General features: G+C 39.5%; 2 protein-coding genes across 7 annotated transcripts in view; both read left to right on the top strand.

The window, feature by feature from the left end:
• acj6 (abnormal chemosensory protein 6) overlaps window positions 1–19,583 on the top strand; it is a 29,889-nt gene extending 10,306 nt beyond the window's left edge. For 3 of the 6 annotated variants that reach the window (XM_068302588.1, XM_068302591.1, XM_068302587.1), the window contains 5 exons: window positions 17,493–17,670; window positions 17,721–17,861; window positions 18,001–18,232; window positions 18,656–18,819; window positions 18,877–19,583. In XM_068302588.1, the coding sequence (XP_068158689.1) occupies window positions 17,493–17,670; window positions 17,721–17,861; window positions 18,001–18,232; window positions 18,656–18,819; window positions 18,877–18,938 (777 nt within the window). In that variant the 3' untranslated portion in view covers window positions 18,939–19,583. The remainder of the gene's footprint in view (window positions 1–17,492; window positions 17,671–17,720; window positions 17,862–18,000; window positions 18,233–18,655; window positions 18,820–18,876) is intronic. The other 3 variants (XM_068302592.1, XM_068302589.1, XM_068302590.1) reach the window with 2 other exon arrangements.
• Window positions 7,309–12,894, top strand: Pp1-13C (Protein phosphatase 1 at 13C). Its single transcript, XM_068302593.1, has 2 exons — window positions 7,309–7,586; window positions 11,456–12,894. The coding sequence occupies exons 1-2, from the start codon at window positions 7,545–7,547 to the stop codon at window positions 12,458–12,460; spliced, it is 1,047 nt and encodes a 348-aa protein (XP_068158694.1). The 5' UTR covers window positions 7,309–7,544; the 3' UTR covers window positions 12,461–12,894.
• Window positions 19,584–22,421: the final 2,838 nt, after the last annotated feature.

Raw genomic sequence — 22,421 nt, 5'->3', positions numbered from 1 at the left:
GAAAGAATTGATTCTGACATTGCAATGGGCTTAAAATTCAATGAATGAGATTTAAATTCATAGAGAAAGATCTTATCCATGGATAGAATGGTGGATGGAAAAGTGTTGTGTGGAAAAGAGAAGAGGTCCTTAATGTTTTTATAAAGAGTTACAACAAAAGTTCTTCGACTTTAACTTAAAACGACGAGTCTTCCGATTGATAAAGAAGGACCTAACCTTAGACTTCCACTTTAGTTCACTTTTAAGCCATTTTCGTGGGGGGCTTATCTGTTGGATAATGAGAACAAAGACGAATGGTTTCTCGGTTTCAGAAAGGAAGCATTTGGTAATCAACTTGTTAGTTCTTTTTAGAATTTCGGAATGTTTGTTCTTATTGCTGCTTATTCATTTCCCCGCCTTTGTTCGAATCAAAATGTGATTATTATTGAACAATAAGGAAAACAAGGATAACCCTTCGTGTTATAACATAAATGAAATTGAAATTTGTCACGGTACGGATGCCTGAATTTTGTCATAATTGATTTGATCTCACTACTAGGTTTTTTATGTGTGTGTGCGTTGAGGATATGGCATATTAACCGCCTTATGCTACATTTTATGACTGTCATTTTTTTTGTCTATAACAAGGAACTTTAACTTTCAGTTGTAATTTGCTTTCTATGGGACATATAAATTGGGCGATTTCCAATTTTTTGTCGATATTTGGTGTCCCACACGCACATACAGAATGGCTGTGAGTGTGTGTGTGTGTGTGGGTGAGAGAGCGAGATCAGGGGCAGAGGCCTTCGCGCTGTTAATTTGAAATGTTTCTTTAATAAAATTAAAATTGTGACGTGTAAGCCTTCTGGGAACGGGCCACGTGACGGTCGTTTGCCAGGTAAGCACATCATGATTCGTGTCGTTAATTGTATTGTACTTCAATTTCGTGGCAATACGCAGGACTTGGGCGTTCCACAAGCGGGTCGACAGCAGCAGCAGCAGGTCGGCTTCACCTTCCTTTCCATTCCGCGTGGTGGGCACAAGTGGCATTATGTGTCTCTTTGGCGCTGGTGCTGGTCCTGAATCATTGGTGGTTGGAACTCTATTAGAAGTTGATTGTAATCAAATTACATAAGCAACCTGTTTCAGTTCTTCGTGTTGTTGTTGCTACTATATTGTATGTATTTATGTATATCTAGCCTCGAGGCTAGTTGTATGTTGTTGTTGTAATGCCACTTGTTTTCGGCACAATCGAGCATGACGAGCAAACCAAGTGGCGCACACCACACCACACACTGTCCACGCGCCATTGCCGTCGGTGGTTGATGCGGTGATTCCCATTCCCAATCACTCTAACTCTACCAAGTCGTCCCATTCCCATTTTCATTCCCATACTCCCCTCGCTGCACTTCTCAGAGCGTGTGTGTGTACCGACTTTAATTTTCAGCAAAAGAAAGAGGGTAAGGGGGTGAGCATTTGGTTTAGATTTCAATTGTCTCAGGTGCCACAACCCGCTCAATCAACCTTCACGACATAACCAACCTTGTTGCCTATCCCAAGATGTGCCTTCACAAATCAATCTAAGATTAATGCACAAATGTTTTATATTGTTCTCAGCATATTAAATTTTAATTCGGTAAGGTGAATCGTTTATGCATTCCAGAAAAGAAACAAAAACGTGATGCCAAGTTCTTGACCCGTTTTCAAGAGCCCTTTTTCCATTTTTCATACCAGATCTGTAGAAAATTTAAAAAATTTTAAGACCAATTTCAAGAGGAGAATATTTGTAAGACTCTGAAGAGACAAGAACACTCTTGAATATCACAAAATCTGCTCAAAGACGTGAAGAGATGGTATGAGGCATATTAGGTTATCCAATAGTATAAAGCATACATATATACTCTTGATAATCATAATGATTCAAGATCGAAGATCGGCCCACTATTTCATATGACTCCCCTTTGGGAAACGTTGTTTGATCTCTTTTCAAAAAGAGTATTAAACTTATTATAGTATATATTTAAGTTATATTTTGGAGAATTAAAAATAGTCTTAAACTTTATGTATGTATATACAAGGCAGAGAATGTTTGTCTCGGAAAACTTTAATCAATATTTGCGGTTTGTCGTTAGACCCATTCTGACACCATTTCCGATTGGGAGTTTTAACATGTGCCAAACACGGTGGTCATTCATTCGGCCAACCAACCACACGTCAAATCTCACATCAAATATTCGGTTTTTGCAATGGGAATGACCTAGTATTTGGGCACCTGTTCAAATAAGCAAGCAAACAAAAACCTGAAAAAAGAATGAGGATAATTAAAACATTTATAAGATTTTTTGGTTACAGTAATAGCAAAATCAATTTTAATTTCAAGTGAATAGTCAATTTTTGATTAAGTTTTTTAATGCTTTGAAAGACTACTCAAATGACAAGTCCCCTTGTTGAAATGCTTAGGGAAAGAGTTTATTCCGATTTCATAGACAATCATGTCTACGATCCGTCAATCCGGTCCAGAAAACGACTCCGGCACTTTCGACTTTCAGCTCTAGGTGTTGTGATACAGACGGATTAGGTAGATTGACCTCAAGAACAATGAATATCAATGATAAACATAATATAGTTAGACAAATCTTGGCTATATCTCCTATATATGTAAATGTTCCCCCGTATCTCCCCATAAACACATCAAGTTTCACTTGAATGAAAAGGGTAAAATTTAAAGCTCAAAAAATGTTCATTCCATTCCATTTGATGGGCTGTCAGGTAACTTTCTCTTTTTTATTCTTGGGTAACATGTGTCATAATCGTAATGCGTAAAATTCCCCCCCAAAAAAACAAACACAATGACAAGCACAACATTATAAAACTCATTAAATTAAACTAATTTACGAGCTACAACTCCTTCACTCCTTTACTCCCCCGTTTGTGAGTTTTGTGAGCGGTTTTGCGAGCATATGAAATAGCAATTATGAGGCAAGAGGCAATTGCAATAAAAGGCAACATCAAGCCCACATCATGGCTATGGAGCAAAAGGGTAAATAACACCGACAACAACAACAACAACATCAGCCAGTAAATATAATGCTAATTAAAATAATCATATCCATCATAAAGTAAGACTCAAACATTTTCAGATCTGGCCTGTTGGTTGTGGCGGTGGTGGTGGTGGTGAGTTTTCATTTTCAGTTTCGGTTTCATGTTTGTACATTTGTAACAATTACCGAAAGGAAAATGTACATTATCAATTTATCCCAACTGTGCAGAATGCAAGAGGGTAGGAGGGTTGGGCAGGAGACTGTAGACTGGCCACTTTGCAGGCATTTATCACAGATTTTTTCGTTGCTTAGACTCAAGGCCAGACTGAGGACAGTCCCCCCCATTCCTCCATCCTGCCCAAAGTTTGTAGGAAGGAAATAACAAAAATTTTGTTGGTACACTTAATTCAATTTAAATTACACTTTCATATTTCCGGTTAGAGAGGGCCACAACAACAACAACAACAACAGAACATACATATCTAAAGCGGCAAATTGTGGGGTGAAGACTGGGTGGGGCTATCCATTAGTATTTGCAACATATGGCTCAATTTCCCTCAAATCATTTTCCAGCTAGACCAAACTATACACGCACACGAACAATTCGCCCCGCAGGTCCGCAGGACTCGAGCGTAATTTGTAGTCCATGCCATGGGCTGTCTGTAAAGGGAGGGGGAGAGAAACGAAACAGGGGCAACCACAAGTGGTTTATCATATTGAAATTCATTTAGTGCACCTGTTTGATTTTTACGAACTTCCTTCCTTCCTTCCTTCCGTCCTTCCGTCGCTACGTCCTTCCTTCCTTCCTTTCCTTTCGTCTTTCCTGTCATGCTGTGGTCGCGGTTCGGACATACCTACATATTGTTTTGTAAATATCGTTAACTTTCCATTGCCGTTGTCGCCACTCGGCACGCAATCAAATTCCACTTAGTGGAACTGATGTTATACATGGAACAGCTCCAGTTAGGCATTAGTTAGTTCAGTTTGCTTAACGTACAATGACAAATATTTGCCATAGAAAAAAGGGACAGGCCTAACACAACCAAAAAGTCCACAAATGTTCAAAGAATCCCATCCTGGGAATAAAGAATTACTACCCCACTTTAAGCCAATGGAGTGATCATTTATCCGACTTCAAAAACAGAAGCGACCTAGAGGAGACGAAAGGGTTTCAACATGTTTTGTTTTTAGTATTCAACAAGTTTTTTTAAATTTTGCAAAAAACATTTAAAATAGATTCTTTCATCCCTAAAATTTCTTGCATCCAGTTTTTTGGAAGTTGAGAAAATTGATTAGTTTCTATGGTTGTCTTCACTACGCCGCAAAGTATGCTATAAGACGTTCCATTGGTGCACAGTTCTTGGTTAAGAAGATTTAAGAAAGCTGGCAAAACATTGTCCAATTAGTAATCAAAATTTGAGCAACTTTCTTTTCATTGATGAGAGCAAATGTTTTTGTATAAATATTGATTCAATTAACGCCCTTTTTTTCTGGTTCATTCACCTGGTGTGGTTCCTGGGCCTAGTCGGTGTTAACAATTACTGTTTTATTTATTGCCCAATGATTGACATGATTAAATGTGTAACCATATTTGATGTAACACACACACACACTCACATAAAATATAGACACTTATAAAATATACAGCAAATTATGATTACTAATGCATTAACTTTAGTGGTCCTTAGTGTTGCCTCTTTTTGTGTTCGATTTGTGTTAACGCCCCAGGTTAAAGTTGAACAGTGTTATTTTTGTCTACTTCTCTCTTATATTTTGTGTTGTGTCCTTTTTTTTTGTCGTTTTGTGCAGAAAGCTTTGTGTCATCTAGTGACAATTTAATGCCCATTGTTCTTGGTTGCTGTAGTCATTGGCGCTACCTTTCGTTGATTTTATTTATTTATTTATTTAGTTTTCTCTCTGTTTTTCCTCCATCAATTATTTAGGTTTGTCTCTCTGTGTGTGTGTGTGTGTGTGTGTGTGTGTGTGTGTGACCGACCCCTTGTTCTTTGCTCTTTTCTTTTGCCTTCATTCCATTGCGGGACAATTGACGCCAGCAAAGACAAAGTCTGGTCCTTTTGGTTAGACCGACCCAACCATGACACATCAATATCGAGGCTAGCCATCCATACACTTCTCTAGCGGAAGGTGTGGGGGGAGCGGGGGCTCAGTTAAACGTTTTTACAATTATTTTACGAGCTCTACTACTACGCACAACTACAAATTGCACTTTCACCGTTTCGTTCCATGAATATTTGAGAGTGCATGCAAAATGCATTTGGAATGTAATTCAAATCGAGTTTGTAGTTTCAAATTGAATTCCCTTCATTCCCCTCTCTTTTCCACTCTCTCGCTCTTGAGCATCAGACAACAAGAACTTACTTTAAGTGAGACTTTTCGAACTTTCATTGCAAAAAGTAGCAAGGAGCTTACAGAGATTGACATATGCACATAAGTGGGCTAAAGTAAAACTTTTTACTTTCTTGATTTGCCAATTCAAGTTTTGCAAGTCAACCTAAAGAATGGAGAGGGAAAACGTTTCATTGTGTTTCGTGAACCTATCCTTAAAGATTGTTAGTAGATCATATTAATCGATAAACGATAATTAAACAATCTTCTATGTCGATTCAGACGCCTAACGATACTTGAAACAGAGACAAGTTTTGGTTTTGGATCCCAATGTGGGGCATTTGCATTTTCAACTGGGGACAAACACACTTTCAACATCTGCCTAATGTAATCTAATCTGTCCACCTCCACATCCCTGTCCATTCCATCTGTTTTGTGATAATGGAAAACCTTTTTCAACACCCAGGTTAACCTGCTTAAAATGCACATCAACGCATCACTTGACCCAGAATGGACGAGGCCAACCCCTTGCAAACTAAGAGAGTGAAAAACTCTGACATATGTAAAAAATTTTCAAAACAAAAAACATTGAAATGGCCAACAATGAAAAACAACTTGGAAAATTATCAGGCGGGCATCAAAACACCATTAGATCAAAACCGCCCTCTCTTCCCCTTCCATTGCTTGCTCTTCTTCTACAACAAAATATGTTTTCGAAACATTTTTCAATAAGGTTGTTATTTACTTTACACCAAAGTGAGCATCAAATTGATCGTATTAATGGCCATAACTAGTTTATCCCGCCCATCTTATCAATTCAGGGGGATTATACGCAGATTTCCATTACGAAAACAACAAATGGCATGGGCAAAGGGCATAGAAGAGCAGAGCAGAGCAGAGCAGGGGGATGACTCAACTCGAAAGCAGGGAACACTACGAAACATTAATGCAATTTCAATGAGGTCCCCTTCTGCTACTGTGCGTTGAACTGGGACTGGTTTGGTTTGGTTTGGTTTGGTTTGGTCAATGCTATGTCGAAACATTGAAACACTCTTTTTCGATTTGTAGTCCCCGTCTCCGTGTCTCCGTCTTTTACCCCACTCCACTTCACATTGTTGTTTGATCCGCTTGTATTATTCGTTCCTTTTTTTTTGTGTGTTTTGTGTTTTATATGCCCAGAATGGGCATACAATTTGTTGTTTTTACCTTCAGAGGGTTGGGCCGAACTCCCACAGGAATTCCCAGGCAATATAACTGAAAGCAAAAATGAAGATAACAGTCAACGCGCGGCAAGTGCAAATCCACCCGTCCATTTAACAACTTGTACTCCATCCTTCCATGCCACCAGCCACCAGCCACCTGCCACTCTGTGCCCCGTACTCCCCCCGGCCAATCTCTCCCCCCCACCCGGTGTCTTGTACCTTTTTTGCCTAACCAACTAACTGCCTTGACGGTGCTTCGGTGGTTGGGAAGATGGCTCGATGGGTCGATGGTTAGCTCAATGTTTGGGTGGCTGGCTGGGTGATTGGGCCTGGCCTCACTCTCACTCTCACTCCCCTCTCTCTCTCTTTTCTCTCTCTCTGTCGTTCGTTCTTTGTTTGATGCTTGTAAAGACCACTTTACCCGCTATAATAAAAATAAATCATAATATTTTGCTCTCCCTTCCGCACAATTGTCGCGTGTTGTAAGTGCAGTCGTCTCGATTGTACAGTGTCACAAGATCTAATGGAAAATGCACCAACATTTCAGAAATGAGAAATGCTTCATTCCGATTTCTAGTTCTTCTTCTTATTTGTTATGTCTAAGTGATGATAGAGTAACGATATTCCAACAGTAAATGAACTCAACTACTATTTATCATCACTAGACAGAATTTATTTTCTTGTTAACCTAGAGTAGTAAGCATATATTTTTCAATCATCAAAAAAAGACCAAAAAAAAAACAACAAAAAAAGGAAAAAATACAAAAATATAAAAAAAAAAAACAGAAAACAAATTGTCGAACAAAATTAAACTTTTTCTTTCCGAATTGTGCTCTCAAGTTCCATCTTCATTTGCTCCCATATGCATACATAGTATATGAATGTATGTATATAATATATACATATTATATATGTGGTAGGCCAAGATCTTCCGCAGACATATACATTGATAACTAGCGAATCGATTGACCCCCAAATGGAAACAAATGCAGCAACATTGAAGTTATCGCCAGAAGAGGTAAATACAAATTTTATAGAACTCCTCAGCACAGTGGTACGAAAAAGAACTTTACCTGATGCTGTTTCTTGCCCGCTTTCCCACCTACCAACTACACCTTCGTCTTGTTCATCTCCTCGTGTTGCCGCTGTCGTCGTCTCTGTAGCTGGAGGTTGTAACCCCGGATAATGTACTTAATGCATCTACATATTAATGTCGCCCGACACACAAAAATCTAACCTACGGCCGGAGAGCGAGCAACCCTCGCTGCTTGTTGTAGCTGTTGCACGTAGTCGAAAAGTCCTTGCCATGGAATAGTGTGTCTGTCTGTCTGTCTGTCAGTTTGTGTGTGTGTGTGTGTTTCGCAAAGGTATATGCAAGTGTATGTGTGTTTTTCTATTACTGGGCCGTGCTGTAATCCCTTGTGTCCGCTACCCCCTCCTCTTACTCCCAGGCATGTCGCTTCTGTGTCGTCATCATCCTTGCAACCTTACGTTGTGCTTTTTGCTTCCTTATACTACTTAGTTGCGTGTATCTCTGTGAGTGTGTGTCTCCCCTTGTTGTTTTTATTGCACGGACTTAGAACGAGGTTTGCTGCCGCCACCGCCGCCGCCGCTGCCGTGTGATTGCCACTCGCTGGTGCCGCAGTCGGGTGCACTTGTTCGCTTGTGTCCCCTCCCCCTGGTTATATTGATATGTCTCCCAGTAGAGCTGGAAAAAACAAAACACAGCCGTCGCCGGTAGCACACAGTTAAGCTGGGACCGCAATGTGTAAAAAATTACGAGCTACAAAAAAAAAGAAACACCGAATGAAAAGGAGGGAGACGCAGAACACACGGCAGCAACAAGGGGGAAGGACGCGAACAAGGTCCACATTGGCAGGTGGTTGCTTTTCCTACCACGCATGATGAGCCAACAACAATATGTTCGTGTTAACCCTGAAATTTTCTATGTGTGTGTGTGGGTGTGTGTGTGTGTGAGTGTGGCAGCCACTTTTAGAACCGACGTACACTTGAAAGAAAATAATCGCATCAGACTTAACGGAGAATGAACCACTTCAGGAATATACATATTATTCCCCTCCGTCTTTCTCTCTCACTCCCCTCTTGTTACTTAACCTTGAGCTTGAGTGGTGCCACTATAATCCAACAGCTGATTGGAACAGCTGATTAGACCAATTCAATAGGAAAGTAAGAAAAAAGAATTCTTAACCCTATAATACTAAATAAGAAACGAGTCCTGACTTTACAGATCGACAACAAATCTCCTGTATATGATCGGAGTTTTCTTCAAAGGAAACCGTTTTCTTTTCCGATTTCTAAGACAGAGTTAGAATGATTCTATCCCTTAAAAGGACCTCTCGAAATGCTTTTACCTCCTGTAAATACTTTGAAGTATACATATGTATGTTTATAGTATTTAGATGATCCTAATAAACTAAAAGGATATTGATAAATGGAATCTTAAATCTCGGACTGTATTCTTGTCCTAATCGACACAACTAAACGAGAAAATCGTCGAATTACGTTTCATTAAGATATAAAGCAGACACGAATCTAGGATATGGACACATGATCCATATTAACGAAGAAACTGCACACATTTCTGTGTCCTGCACGGGTTATGAAGTTTCAAGTGTCCTGAAGGTGAACATTTATTGTGCCCAGTGTAGAAAATCAATGTGAGTGGGGGGAGGGAACGCAGGAGAAAGTCTCTTTAGCAGACTTTTGACTAGCTCTAAGCATTTGCGCTCAAAAGGTAAAAAGTAAAAGTAAGTAAAGCCACGATATGACCCCTCGAACTCTCTCTCCCCTTTCTTGCTGATCCGCATTCGCATCCGCATTCGCATCTCTCAGTAACTTGTTGTGGGTTGCATATAAAAATAAAATAAAATCTATTACGTGGCAAACCACCCTACATTTATGTGGCAATTTGTTGTTACTAGATTGTAAGAGTGTGCGTGTGTGTGTGACTGTCGCCCTCTCTCTCCCTCACTGGGTGGGGTGTGGGTGTATATGAAAGTAGGCAAAGTAAAGTAAAGTGTATCATTTTCCCATTTTGACGACCCCTTTTCCACCGTTCGCACTTTGTCTCAATTCCCAACTGTCTCTCTTTTCCCCGCCTCTCCAATTGCTGCAATTTATGAAGATTTGTGTGGTCCGCCCTTACTGTTACCGTTACCGCTTCACCCCCTCCCCTTCCCCTTCCCTTCTGAGAGCACAGCCCCTAGTGCACTTGTTTTGATTTGTTTGGAATAATAACAGATGCTTACCGTTCATATTATTCATTGTTAAAATTATTAACGCTTGACAATAAAAATTGTATTTGAACAGCTCTCGAAGCGGAGTGCCAAAGGAAACGAGAACAAGCAACAGCGTAGAGAGAGGCGGGGAGGAGAGAGAACAGGCCAAGGGCCATTTCCATAGATGGAATGAACTTAACTGGGCTTGGGCTTGGGATTGGGCGAGTGTGTGTGTTCGAGCAAATTGCAATTTGTGCAAATATTTATGTACATTGAAAATTACTCATTTGTGTAACACCAATTAATTTCAACAAACAACAGCAGCAGCAGCAGCAGGAGCAGCAACAACAACAACAAGGACAATGGCCAACCATTTATAAAACTTGGCCTGTAACTTCCTTTGGCAGCCTTTTAGCTCGTAGTTCATTGTTGTTGGCCTTTGCTTTTACTCTGCTTAAACAAATGCTTACCAAAATGGGCTCTTTTGTTTCCCCAAAAAAAAAAAATAAACGAATGCTTCGCATGATGTTTGTTTGCCTTACGACACACAGCATCAACATCAACAACAACAACAACAGCAGCAACAACTACGACAATAGCAACAAAAGTTTAACAAACTCTCTTGTGCAGGTGCCTTACTTTTCTCCCTTCTCCTTAAACTTCCCCTTTCCATCCTCCTATATCCGTGTCTCGCTTGCTTCTCCTCCCCCCACGTTGATTAGCCCAATGCATTTTGATTTTCGGTTTTTCCTATCCTCTTTGCTTTATCCTTTTTGCGGTTTTTGCAAAATTAGTACTTCTCTTTACGTTTACATTGCAATTTTTCATTACACGCCATCCATCCAACCAACCACCCACCCACCCACTCACTCACCCGCTCAGCTCGGCAAGAAGTTTGAACAAATTGCAACTAATTAGACAAAAATGAAGAACCCAAACTTAACTACAGTTCATGATGAGTTTTTCCCCCAGTCCTGTCGCTCTCTCTCTCTCTCTCTCTCTCTCGAATAATGTTCCATAATATAATGCAATAAATACTTGTACGGAAAGATAGTTTAAAAAGTTTGTTCCTTAAATGCTTTAATACAAACGACCGACCTTGGCATAATCTTATTTAGTAGCTGATGACTAATTCATAGCTTAGTTCTTTAAAGACTTGTCCAACCTTATCAAGGGAAGCCAGAACTTAGTAGTTCTTACTAATTAATCTCAGGCTAGTTCCAGAATGTTTCAGTTAGATGGTAAAGACCTTCGTAGTCCAAACAGGATATAATATAATCTCTTGTAATTTGAACAATTGATGCTTTATGCCCAACTCTCAAAGAATAGAAGTAAGGATGTTGGATTTTGTATTTTGATGTTTAGTATTGTGTTAACGAGTTATCCTAGACTTTAATTTCGTTCAGTTTGATCAAATAAACATTCGATATTTTTGGTCCTAAGCTATTCACACTGGTGGTGTGTGTGTGTGTGTATGTGTGTGCGCGTGTGTGACAATGTGTGAAGCAAAGAAACATATAGAACAATAAATACAAATTATATGTAAATGTGTGTGTGTGTGTATAGTTTATATAGATATTTAACGTGTATATATCCCCCTCCTACCTTCGTCCCATTTCTTCCTCATCCGACGACGACGACGATTCAGTGGGTCAGTGACCAGAAAGCCGCACCAACGGCGTCCCAAGCGCTTAACCGGCAGCCACAGGACCTCGCCATCGCCGCCCAGAAGCCTGGTGGTGCCATGGCAGAGGTGCTCAATCTGGATAGTATAATATCCAGACTCTTGGAGGTGCGGGGAGCCAGGCCCGGCAAGAATGTTCAGTTAACCGAGGGCGAGATACGTGGCTTGTGTCTGAAATCCCGTGAGATATTCTTGGCTCAGCCGATTTTGCTTGAACTAGAGGCACCACTGAAAATATGCGGGGACATCCATGGCCAATACTATGATCTCTTGCGCCTATTTGAATACGGTGGCTATCCACCAGAATCGAACTATCTATTTCTTGGCGACTATGTGGATCGTGGCAAACAGTCGTTGGAGACAATTTGTTTGCTTCTAGCATACAAAATCAAGTACTCGGAGAATTTCTTCCTGCTGCGCGGCAATCACGAATGCGCCAGCATTAATCGCATCTACGGCTTCTATGATGAGTGCAAGAGACGATATACCATTAAATTGTGGAAGACGTTCACCGATTGCTTCAACTGCCTGCCCGTGGTGGCGATTGTCGATGAGAAGATATTCTGCTGCCACGGCGGACTCAGTCCCGATTTGACATCCATGGAGCAAATCAGACGCATTATGCGGCCAACCGATGTGCCAGATCAGGGTCTGTTGTGTGATCTATTGTGGTCCGATCCGGACAAAGATACCATTGGCTGGGGTGAGAACGATCGTGGTGTCAGCTTCACATTCGGGGCCGAGGTTGTTGGCAAGTTTTTGCAAAAACATGATCTGGACTTGATTTGTCGGGCCCATCAAGTTGTTGAGGATGGCTACGAGTTCTTTGCCAAACGTCAATTGGTCACCCTGTTCTCGGCCCCAAATTATTGCGGTGAATTCGATAATGCCGGTGCCATGATGTCCGTCGACGATACTCTAATGTGTTCCTTTCAAATTCTGAAGCCCATTGAGAAGCGCAAGAAATAGATGGCCAGATTAAAAGAACACAGATGGATGGCCAAAGAGGTTACATATATATATAATATAATTGGGACATTCACGCACACACACACACACGCACACACAGTTTATTCAAAATTACCCAACCGATTTCCAATTCAAATGAATGGAAATGGCTCATCTTTAACCCAACGAATTCCTTTCCTCTTTTTCTTTTTTTATTATTCACTATCAAAATCATTTTTAAATTCTAAATTCCAAGTAAAATGTCTTGTTGCAGAATCATTTATTTCAATTCAAAGGTGGCTCTGCCGCCAATTATGTTGCATTCTCATTCCATATCAGAGATAATAATAATGTAAAATAACACGCCATGTAATTTGATTTATGTACAAGAAACAAAACGACCCTTCCACTCGATCATTATGATTAAAACAAATACACTATATACTACATCAACACATGTGGTTTTTTCTATTCAATTGTCCTTTGGCTTTATCCTTAAAGGTCGGCCAATTCGTGGTTCACACAGAGAAAGATTTATTTGAATTGCGCAGAACTTTCCTCCTGTTCTTTATCGAATTGAGTCGCGATCCTTAAGAGGAACGATTTGTAGTTGTAGTTGATTGTTTCCTGAGATATTTAAGAAAGTATTTCCAAAGGAATTCCATTCTGATCGACCTTTGGGCATGGATAGCACGAACGAATGCTTACTTAAACCAGGAAACCAGAGGAAGGCCTCAGAAGACTCATACCCGCCGCCATAACATATTAGCATTGTTCAAAAATTAATGAATAATAACAGAAAAAGAAAAATGTTTACACAAACACGCACACAAACAAACACTGCCAGACAACGGCGGAAAAGCACACGAGAAAGGGAAAAAAACGAGAAGAAAATTGCACAAACGTCAAAAAAATACAAATTTAAAGAATATAATCGAAGAAAATATACCCAGCATTAGACTGAGAAAAAGTGAGTTAGACGATCAAATTTGTCATTGCTCTCCATCTTTTTATACTATTAGTTTAACTTTAATCCAAATGGAAGTTTAGATTAGGTTCAAATAGCCTTAAATATCGCCCCTACATTTAGATATATAAATATTTTAAAGGGTATCAACAATGACAGCAACAAATTACATTATCTATAATGAGGTCATTTGCGCGTAAACAATCAAGGAGCAGAAAGGAGAAGGAGAAGGATATGAGTTAACGACAGAGTCAGAGAAAGTATATACTATCTTGTAAGAAAGAGACCGAAACACATAGCGAAAGAGACAGAGAGAGAGAGAGAGAACGAGAATAAATTGCAGTCACATGTTTATCAACAAACAGACAAATAAATAAATTATGTTCGGGCAGCAAAAAAAAAAAAAAAAAAAACCATACTCATAATTCATGAAGAAAAAACGCAAAAAAGAAAAAGGAAAAACACAAATCTGAGACAAACCGAAATTCATATACTCTCCAAATCACTTTATAAACTAATTATATCTTAAAAAAGAATGAAAATAGCCAACTACTAAAGTTAAACTAAACTTTAAGACATTGAAGCAAACCAATTTGATAGCCAATTTTGAAATTTTTTCTATTTGATATGTTAGAGTATTCGAATGTTCATATGTACATAATGTGCAGTTGGTTTTATGTCAATTTAAGCATTTTTCGACTTTGGGGGCTCGTTTCATTTCAGTTTATTTATAGCAAATGTGGGAATTCCATTCATACATGAATTGTGCAAGTATTTTTCTATTTAAAGCATTTTAACTTGACTTAAGTCCTAGATTACCAAGAAGCGGTCAGCTAAGACGAGAATAGACAACCAAAACCAAGCAAATAAATTGGGGAAATTTGTTATATATCCTTTGATTTCCTATAATTAACAATGTTAAGTGTTAATCACAGCATTCTAATATTAGTTCACTCGGGAAGAAATAACAATTTAATCACAAAATTTACCAGTTTCAGGTGCCCAGGTGCTTTCTGCTGATTACTTTTGATTTGGCTGGCCATTAAAAGTAATAGCTTGATTTGGGAAACATTATTGTTTATATAGAACAAGCGTACTTTAGTCTATTGAATTGTTTTTACGAGGAAATTGCAATCACAAGACGATTTGCATGTTTTATACATGTTTTTTTTTGCAAGTCCCAAAAAAGTAGGCAACATTCTTTTAACTCGCGCTCTCGCTTAGGCCATCTATTATCTATCTATCTATCCTGCTCATTCAAAATGGCGTATGGCATCTATGGATGTGTGTGTGTGTGTGTGTATTGCAATAACAACAATAAAACACACAAGAAAATCACACAAAACAAAACGAACACACACACAGAGCGACAGACATAGAGTCCCCCTCTAGAGAGAGAGAGAGAGAGGGAGAGAAACCAATGACAAAACAATAAAACAAAAAAAACAACACACACACACACACACAATTTCTGTTTTCTTTTATTTTGTTTGGACAATTGATGCCCGGTATTTTATTTACCATTTGCCAATATTTCTTCTCTTTTTGTTTTTTCTTGCCAAAATATGCATTTTGCCATAAAGTGTAAGAGGGAGAGAGAGAGAGAGAGCGAGAGAGACAGCGCGATTGAGAGCGAGAGGAATGGAAAGTAAAGAAAGAGACTCGCAATATAAATTTGAAGGAGGAGAAAGAAGAAGATTTCAGCTAATGTGAGAGAGCGAGAGAGAATGAGGTGAATGCCACACCCACACACTCACACACCCGACCGCATACATTCCCTTAGTGTCGCCACCTAGCGCCTAGTTTGAGCAAAACAAGACACAACAAACGAAATAAATGAAATATAAATGCTTAAGATTTCATTTTTGCCATTTTATGCGAATTTTGCGTTGTGTCCTTTTTTTGTGACTGTTTTTGGTTTTGTTTTCTTTTTTTTTTTTTGTTTTTTGTGTGTTTTGTTGCAAATTGACTTTCATGAGATTGTATTAATTAGAAATTATGCGCCTAATGAAATGGATATGCCGACGATGATGGAAGGATGTTTGGATGGGTGGTCGGTGTCGGGGTCGGGAGGGGATCTCCATAGAGGGAAATGAATTTTGCATAAGCCTTAACCAACCACAATGCAGCATAGAGCAGGCAGGCTCTCTCTTTTTCTCTCACACTCACTCAGTCAGTCAGTCACTCAGTTGCTCATTCTCTTACGCTGGCTGCAGCAGCAACGATATCTCTCTCTCTCTTACTCGCTCTCGCTCTCTGCCTATGAAAGAGAGAGAGAGAAAGTGTTTGGAGGTAGGTAGGTAGGTAGGCAGGCAGGGTGGTTTACAGTTAGTTAGATTGAGCCATGCGCAGAGGCATGGAACCAAGAGTTGAGAGCCAGCAGAGCTGAGCCACCAGGGTGCAGCAAACCAATAACAGTCAGACTAATTTTGGGATTGGTTTATAATTGAAGAGTTTGCCATTGTTGTCGACAACGGCAACGTCCGTCGACAAAGGCAGAGGCAGAGACACACTGACACTGCAGACGGCAGAGGCAATGGCAGCGGCAGAGCCCGATACCGTGACCGAGGCAGAGGCAGAGGCAGAGGTTCTAGCAGTGGCAATGTCTCCTGAATTTGGCTCCTGGCAGCAGAGACTTCTATATAGTTTTTATGTACCCAGGAATATTGTATCGTAGTTGATATTGTTTTTGTTGTTGTTGTTACATGGCTAACTGTTTTGCCCTATCTTATTGTTTTCTGTGTGTGTGTGTGTGAGTGTTTTTGTAGGCCTCCACCCTCCATGGACAGAGCGCCTGCTTATCATTTTAGAGTTTTACATAATTGCTCCTCTCTATCTCTCTCTTTCGCTCACACACTCTCTATGACTCTAGCTCTCTCGCACTTAACACTCTTACACACAGCTCTCTCTCTCTCTCCATCTCATCACCATCTCGCTCTTTATGGCTCTCTCCCTTTCGATCTCCATCTCTCTCTGTCGCTCGGTCTTTGCAGTCTCTCTGCGGACTTGTCCATTTTCCAAAAGCCGAAAATTCTTCTTTTTTGTGTGTGTGTGTGCGCGCGTGTTTTTGGGGGCGTGGTTGTTGTACTATACATAGACAACAACAACAACATTTGCTAGTTTTTCGGCCAAAAAATAAATAAATATGAGTGACCCAAACGCCCACTAAAACGACCCTCTTTCTATTCTCTCTTAGTTACTCGCTCCACCGCCCCGCCCGGCCCCATCCCGCCGACGCCATGTCTTTGCTTTAGTTCCTTTTTTGCAGCTCTTTTGTAGCATACTTTTCAGCTGTAATCAGTTTAAATGCTTAACAAAAAGTAAAATTGGAGTGAGAGACGAATTTTCCTACTCCTCTGTTACACAGGACCACTTCAACCGTCCCCCCGTCCCGCCACTCCACCAGCACCTTATTCTCATACCAGTTTTTAGCCTTCTAACTGTGGCTCTGCCTGCTTTTTAGTTGCTATTCATATTTGTTTTAATAATTGAACATTTCTATAAATATTTGATGCGTAGACAAAAGAGTTGTTGTGTGTGTTGTTCCAGCCGTATCCGTGTCTGAGTTACCTATAGAGTAACCCCCCTTTGTTCGTCCCTCCTCTACCCGCGCCACTCAATTGCCAACCGATACCGACAATTTCGTTTTCTTGCCTTGCCTTGCCTTGCCTTGCCTTTTAAGGGGACTTCTAAAGGGTTAACCTGACCTGAGCCATGTCGAGCCCAGACCCAGCCTTTAATTAGAACCAAGTCGTTTATCGCTTGTAAAAACACACAAGAAACTTTAAATGCACTTCTCATGTTCAAAATGAGGCAAAAAGTTTCCAATTATATTAAATGAAATTGGGTATGGCTGAGAAAAGGCAGGGAAAGCTGAGATTTGGGGGGCAAAGAGATGTCTTCGTTTTTTTGCCAATCTGAATTATCTTTTACAACTTTCTACTCTAAGACATTAAATTGTTATTCAGTTAATAAATCACTGACCCAAGATGAGAAACAAAAGAAAAACAGATTTTCCAAATAGTAAGGATATTAGTGGGCAGAAAGAAATGAAGCTGTTATTAACATAATGATTGGCGATTTCAGATGCACCATTCAATGGATCAACTGGATATGCTCGATCCGACGGGTTCAATGACCACATTAGCACCTATTTCGGAATCACCCCTAACGCCAACACATCAACACCTGCACGGTTCCTATCACAGTATGAATCACATGATGAGTCATCACCATCCGGGCACGTTAAGTGGTCATACGGCGGGTAAGTGGCCAGGCACGAGCACATCGATCGTTATTAATCCCTCTATTTAGGGCATCATGGACACTCAGCGGTGCATCATCCTGTTATAACGGCAGCTGTGGCAGCTGCTGGCCTGCATCCCGATACCGATACCGATCCACGTGAACTGGAAGCGTTTGCGGAACGCTTTAAACAGCGGCGCATTAAGCTTGGTAACGATCTCCCATTAACCATTCGTTAGAGCCATCCAATTCATTAGCACGTGTCCTTTGTGTCATTTGCTTATTTTTCTTTCTCTCTCTCTCCCTCTCTATCTGTCTATCTATCTATCTCTCTGGTCTGGTTTGACAGGTGTCACGCAAGCGGATGTGGGCAAGGCCCTGGCCAATCTCAAGTTACCTGGCGTTGGCGCTCTGTCGCAAAGCACAATCTGTCGTTTCGAGAGTCTGACGTTGTCGCACAACAACATGATCGCCCTGAAGCCCATTTTGCAGGCGTGGCTGGAAGAAGCTGAGGCGCAAGCGAAAAACAAACGTCGAGATCCGGATGCGCCCAGCGTTCTGCCGGCGGGCGAAAAGAAAAGGTAGAAAGTGTTTCGATTATTCGTAAACACATCCACACCCACACCCATACACACACGCCCACGTACACTGAGCCCAAGCGGTGCCAGTGACCAAAAAGACCAAATATCAATTTGCAAATCACAACAACTACCAAAACTCCTCCGTGCAAATCCCCGTGATATTGGCCAAAGAACCACAAAAACAAAAAAAAAACCAAAAAGATTGACAACAATTTGATATGAATTTTTTGTTTTCTTGAAAATTTTTGTAGAACGATTCCTAAACAAAAACGAAATCCCCTCTTAACCTTGTCCTCCCCGCTCCCCGCACACCCAAAACAACAAATCCAATCGAAATCCACCTCCCCCGCTTCCCCACCCAGCTAAACCGTTCGCTGTTAGGGCCCCATTTCTAAAGTAATCTATATCGAGTCTTTTTTCAAGAAAAAGGACTTCCATTGCGGCACCTGAAAAGCGCTCCCTGGAAGCCTACTTTGCCGTCCAGCCGAGACCATCTGGGGAGAAAATCGCCGCCATTGCCGAAAAGCTGGATTTGAAGAAAAATGTGGTGCGAGTCTGGTTCTGCAATCAACGCCAAAAACAAAAACGTATGAAATTTGCCGCACAACAACACTGACAATCAAATAATACAGCCACACAATTAGGTATAGTTAGTAGTGTACAACCATCAATGACGGGCCACGGTTCGGCGGGATTCGGATACTGATAGTCATTTATGACGGCAGCAACAGCAGCAGCAACAGCAGCAGCAGCATCAGCAGCAGCAACAGCAGCAGCAGCAACAGCGGGAACAACAACAACATCAACAGAAGCAGCAACGGGATCGGGATCAGCGGAATCAATGACCACGCCTCCACAATGCATACACGGCGGCGACTATTATCTATAGTGATTGACACACACACACACACACACACATAAATTGATGAGGACAGAAACGACTTTTCAAATTTTCGGATACGATTCGGAATTGGAGATGATCGACGACCACCAAACCCAGCAGCAGCAATAAACATCAATCTATCTGTCTCTCTCTATCTTTTTTTTCTCTCTCTCTCTTTCCCCCACAACCCCATGTATTAGCAAACAACACCAAACACTCCCAACTCCCCTTCCCTCACCCTCCGCCACCCAACCCCAACACACACACACACAAACACACATCGAAACTATAAAAACAACAAAAAAGAAATTAAAAGCAAGAAAAAGAGAAGATAAAAAACCAAAAAAGAAACGAAATATTGAAAAACCAAACCAAGGAATACAAGAATTTTTTAGGAACGAATTATGAAACAATGGACCAACATATCAAACGCAATAATTTATACATTTTGTATAAGAGCAACAAAAGGTGAGTGCATGAAACAAGGCAAATCCAATAGAAAACAAAGAAAAAGCAAACAAAGGATCGAGGTGGATCGAGAGATGTGAAATGGATGAGATTTGCTAACCAAAAAGTCTGAAATGGCCAATAAAAAAGCCAAAGAATAGAATATCTGCCCCTTAAAGTATGCTATAAGCAAAGTTTTGCATTGAAGATCATATTTACGGGCTACAACGCATTTCAAAAACTTTTCATAAGAATCAAAAATTGAATACTTTGATTGCCCATTGCATACTTTAAGGAGCAGTTTATATCCCAGTAGAATCGTGTTGGGCTAAATGATTGATTAATGATGATAACATTCACTTATTTATTAATGTGTTAAGAAGTCACTGGTTCTCTTCACTCACTACTGACTCATTTGTTAAGTCTGTACTGACTTTATTGTTTTTATGAGGTCCTTGAACAGTTTTTAAGTTAACTATCAAAGGAGTAAGTCAATGAACAAGGAGTCACTGAGTCAGTCATTGAGTGAACAAGTCAGTGAGTCAAAATTAAACAGTCATTCACAAGCCAACACTACTCTAGAGTCTAGACCCTCTAGGCAGAAGAGTTTGCCATGAGAGCCATTAACTTTTTGGTTTTCAAAGACTTCATCCAGTTCATATCACTCTCATTCTCTTTTCCTCCCTTTTCCAAAGTCAATGACCGCTTTCTAACTCTATTTGCATAGTCACTCAAGACTTTTAGTCAAGACCTAAACCTAACTCACTTTTTTACCCATAAAATGGGAGTGGCCAATCGAAGGCTGCGAAATGACGGATGTTTGCCCCCTAAATTATGCAATAATCAGTTCAAGAATTCGCCTTTTCAATACGAAAGGATATAAATTTGTTGAAAACAATGCATATTGCATACTTTAAGGGGCAAAGTTTCGCTGTTTCAAAGTTCTAGATGTAGTAGGATGATAGGAGACAAATGAGATGTGCTTAAATTTTGAAATTAGATTAAAATACTAATTCATTTTTTTGAGTTGCTATCAAACAACCCAATTCTCTCTTCAGATACATAGAAATAGGAGATTTACCCTTTGATATATATGGAAATTTAAGACTAAATCAAATCCTTTAAGCTAAATTCATTATTTTGATCATGTTCATTATATTTATTTGCTTTTGTGTTCTTTGTTTTGTTTTGTTTTTTGCAGAAAAATAAATAAATTGAAATGATATATCGATATCAATGGGCCTTTCCCGCACCGTAAACCCAGACCATTGCTACACACACACACACACCGACACAGACACACACACACGGACAAAGTTGCTTCAAGTGATCCGATAATAAGAATTGCGCTATTTAATACTTAATAAACTAAGCTCAACTGGATAACTGACTAAACAAACAAACCAAAACGAAAAGAAACAATACAAAAACATCAGAAAAGGATAACTACAACAACAACAACAATAGCAGCAGCAGCAGCAAACAGAAGATGAAGAGGAATCAACAACAACAACTACAACTACAACGATATGCATTAGTCGAATGTATATAATAGTTATATTATATATAAGGATAATATATATACCACACACACACACACACACAAACACACATCTATATATATATAGAATTTCGATTCAACTCTAAACTTGTAAATACCGCAGCAGCAATAGAACTTTGTCATATAGAAAACTAACAGCAACAGATCGCATAGAACAAACTATCAACAACTATATATATATGTATACATATAAACTAGATGCAATAGTTAAAGCCAGAAAAAAAAAAAACAATCGGAATCGTAAACGGAATTGGAAAACAAAAGTAAATCAAAAATTTCTCCAAAAACAATAACAAGAACAACAATCTGAACAACAGCAACAAAATTTCCTTCATCAATGATTTCCACTTCCTTTCAGAATCCCACAACACATCCACACCCACCCACACCCACACCCACACACACACACACACACACATACGCAGTTAAGGGGTTAACCCACTAAAAACCTACACAAACAATTAAAATAATGAAAGAAAAAAAGTAAAATGAAAACCAACAACCAATTTTTTTTTTTGTCTAATTATAAGTAAACAAATGCAAATAAAATAAAAACCAAAAAAAAAAAAACAAAAAAAAAAATATATGCACACACATTAGGCATAAGAAGACGGAAGAAATTTTGATTGATTAATTTGTAAAATATTAAAAATGAGTACACAAATTGTTCCAATTGATTGATCCTTGTGAGTTAAGTTTCATAAGCCACGCCCCTTTGCCCGTTTGCATTTAAATTTAATACACTAATTGCTATCATTAATGCCCAGCGACAAACTTAATTTCATTGAAATCAGACAAGAAATAGCCAAGTTATGCCTAAAAATGGCCATGAGGCCGATATTGGCCATTGCTTAGCTCATTCCTCTTGAAGTCAGAGGAATTTCTGTGTGTATAGAATTCTCTGCCAGAGAAAGCACTTGTCTGAGACTTGTCACTTTGTCTCTAAGAAGGAAGTGGTCTAAAAGCCGCTCCTGCCTAGGATTAGTCTCTCGCCAGATTGCTCCCGTTGGGCATTTTCGTAGTTTTCTGATCGAAATTTCCGAGCGTCTCTTATGCCTTATGTAAGCAGCAACTGGAGACATTGCAACGAATTTAAACTGTTGCCAAACTAAACTAAAAAAAAAAAAAAAAAAAAAAACAATTGATTACAACAAAAACAAAGCAAAGTAAATAAGAAATGAAACTCTAAAAAACTATTACATATATATAAATATAAATTATATATATATATATATACTTAATTATATATATAAAGAATTTTTTAAAAAATACATATATAAATAATTGATTATTTTGTT

This window comes from Drosophila tropicalis, unplaced genomic scaffold, assembly GCF_018151085.1.
Source record: "Drosophila tropicalis isolate 14030-0801.00 unplaced genomic scaffold, ASM1815108v1 contig_158, whole genome shotgun sequence".
Taxonomy (NCBI): Eukaryota; Metazoa; Arthropoda; class Insecta; order Diptera; family Drosophilidae; genus Drosophila; species Drosophila tropicalis.
Note: the sequence above shows the minus strand (reverse complement) of the source record. Positions and strands in the feature narration are given on the sequence as shown.

What these genes read in the sequence shown, in the direction of transcription:
- Pp1-13C (XM_068302593.1), top strand. Translation starts at nt 7,545, where the DNA reads ATGGAAACAAATGCAGCAACATTGAAGTTATCGCCAGAAGAG. An exon ending in TGAAGTTATCGCCAGAAGAG is followed by an intron (nt 7,587 to 11,455) that starts GTAAATACAAAT and finishes ACGACGATTCAG; the next exon opens with TGGGTCAGTGACCAGAAAGC.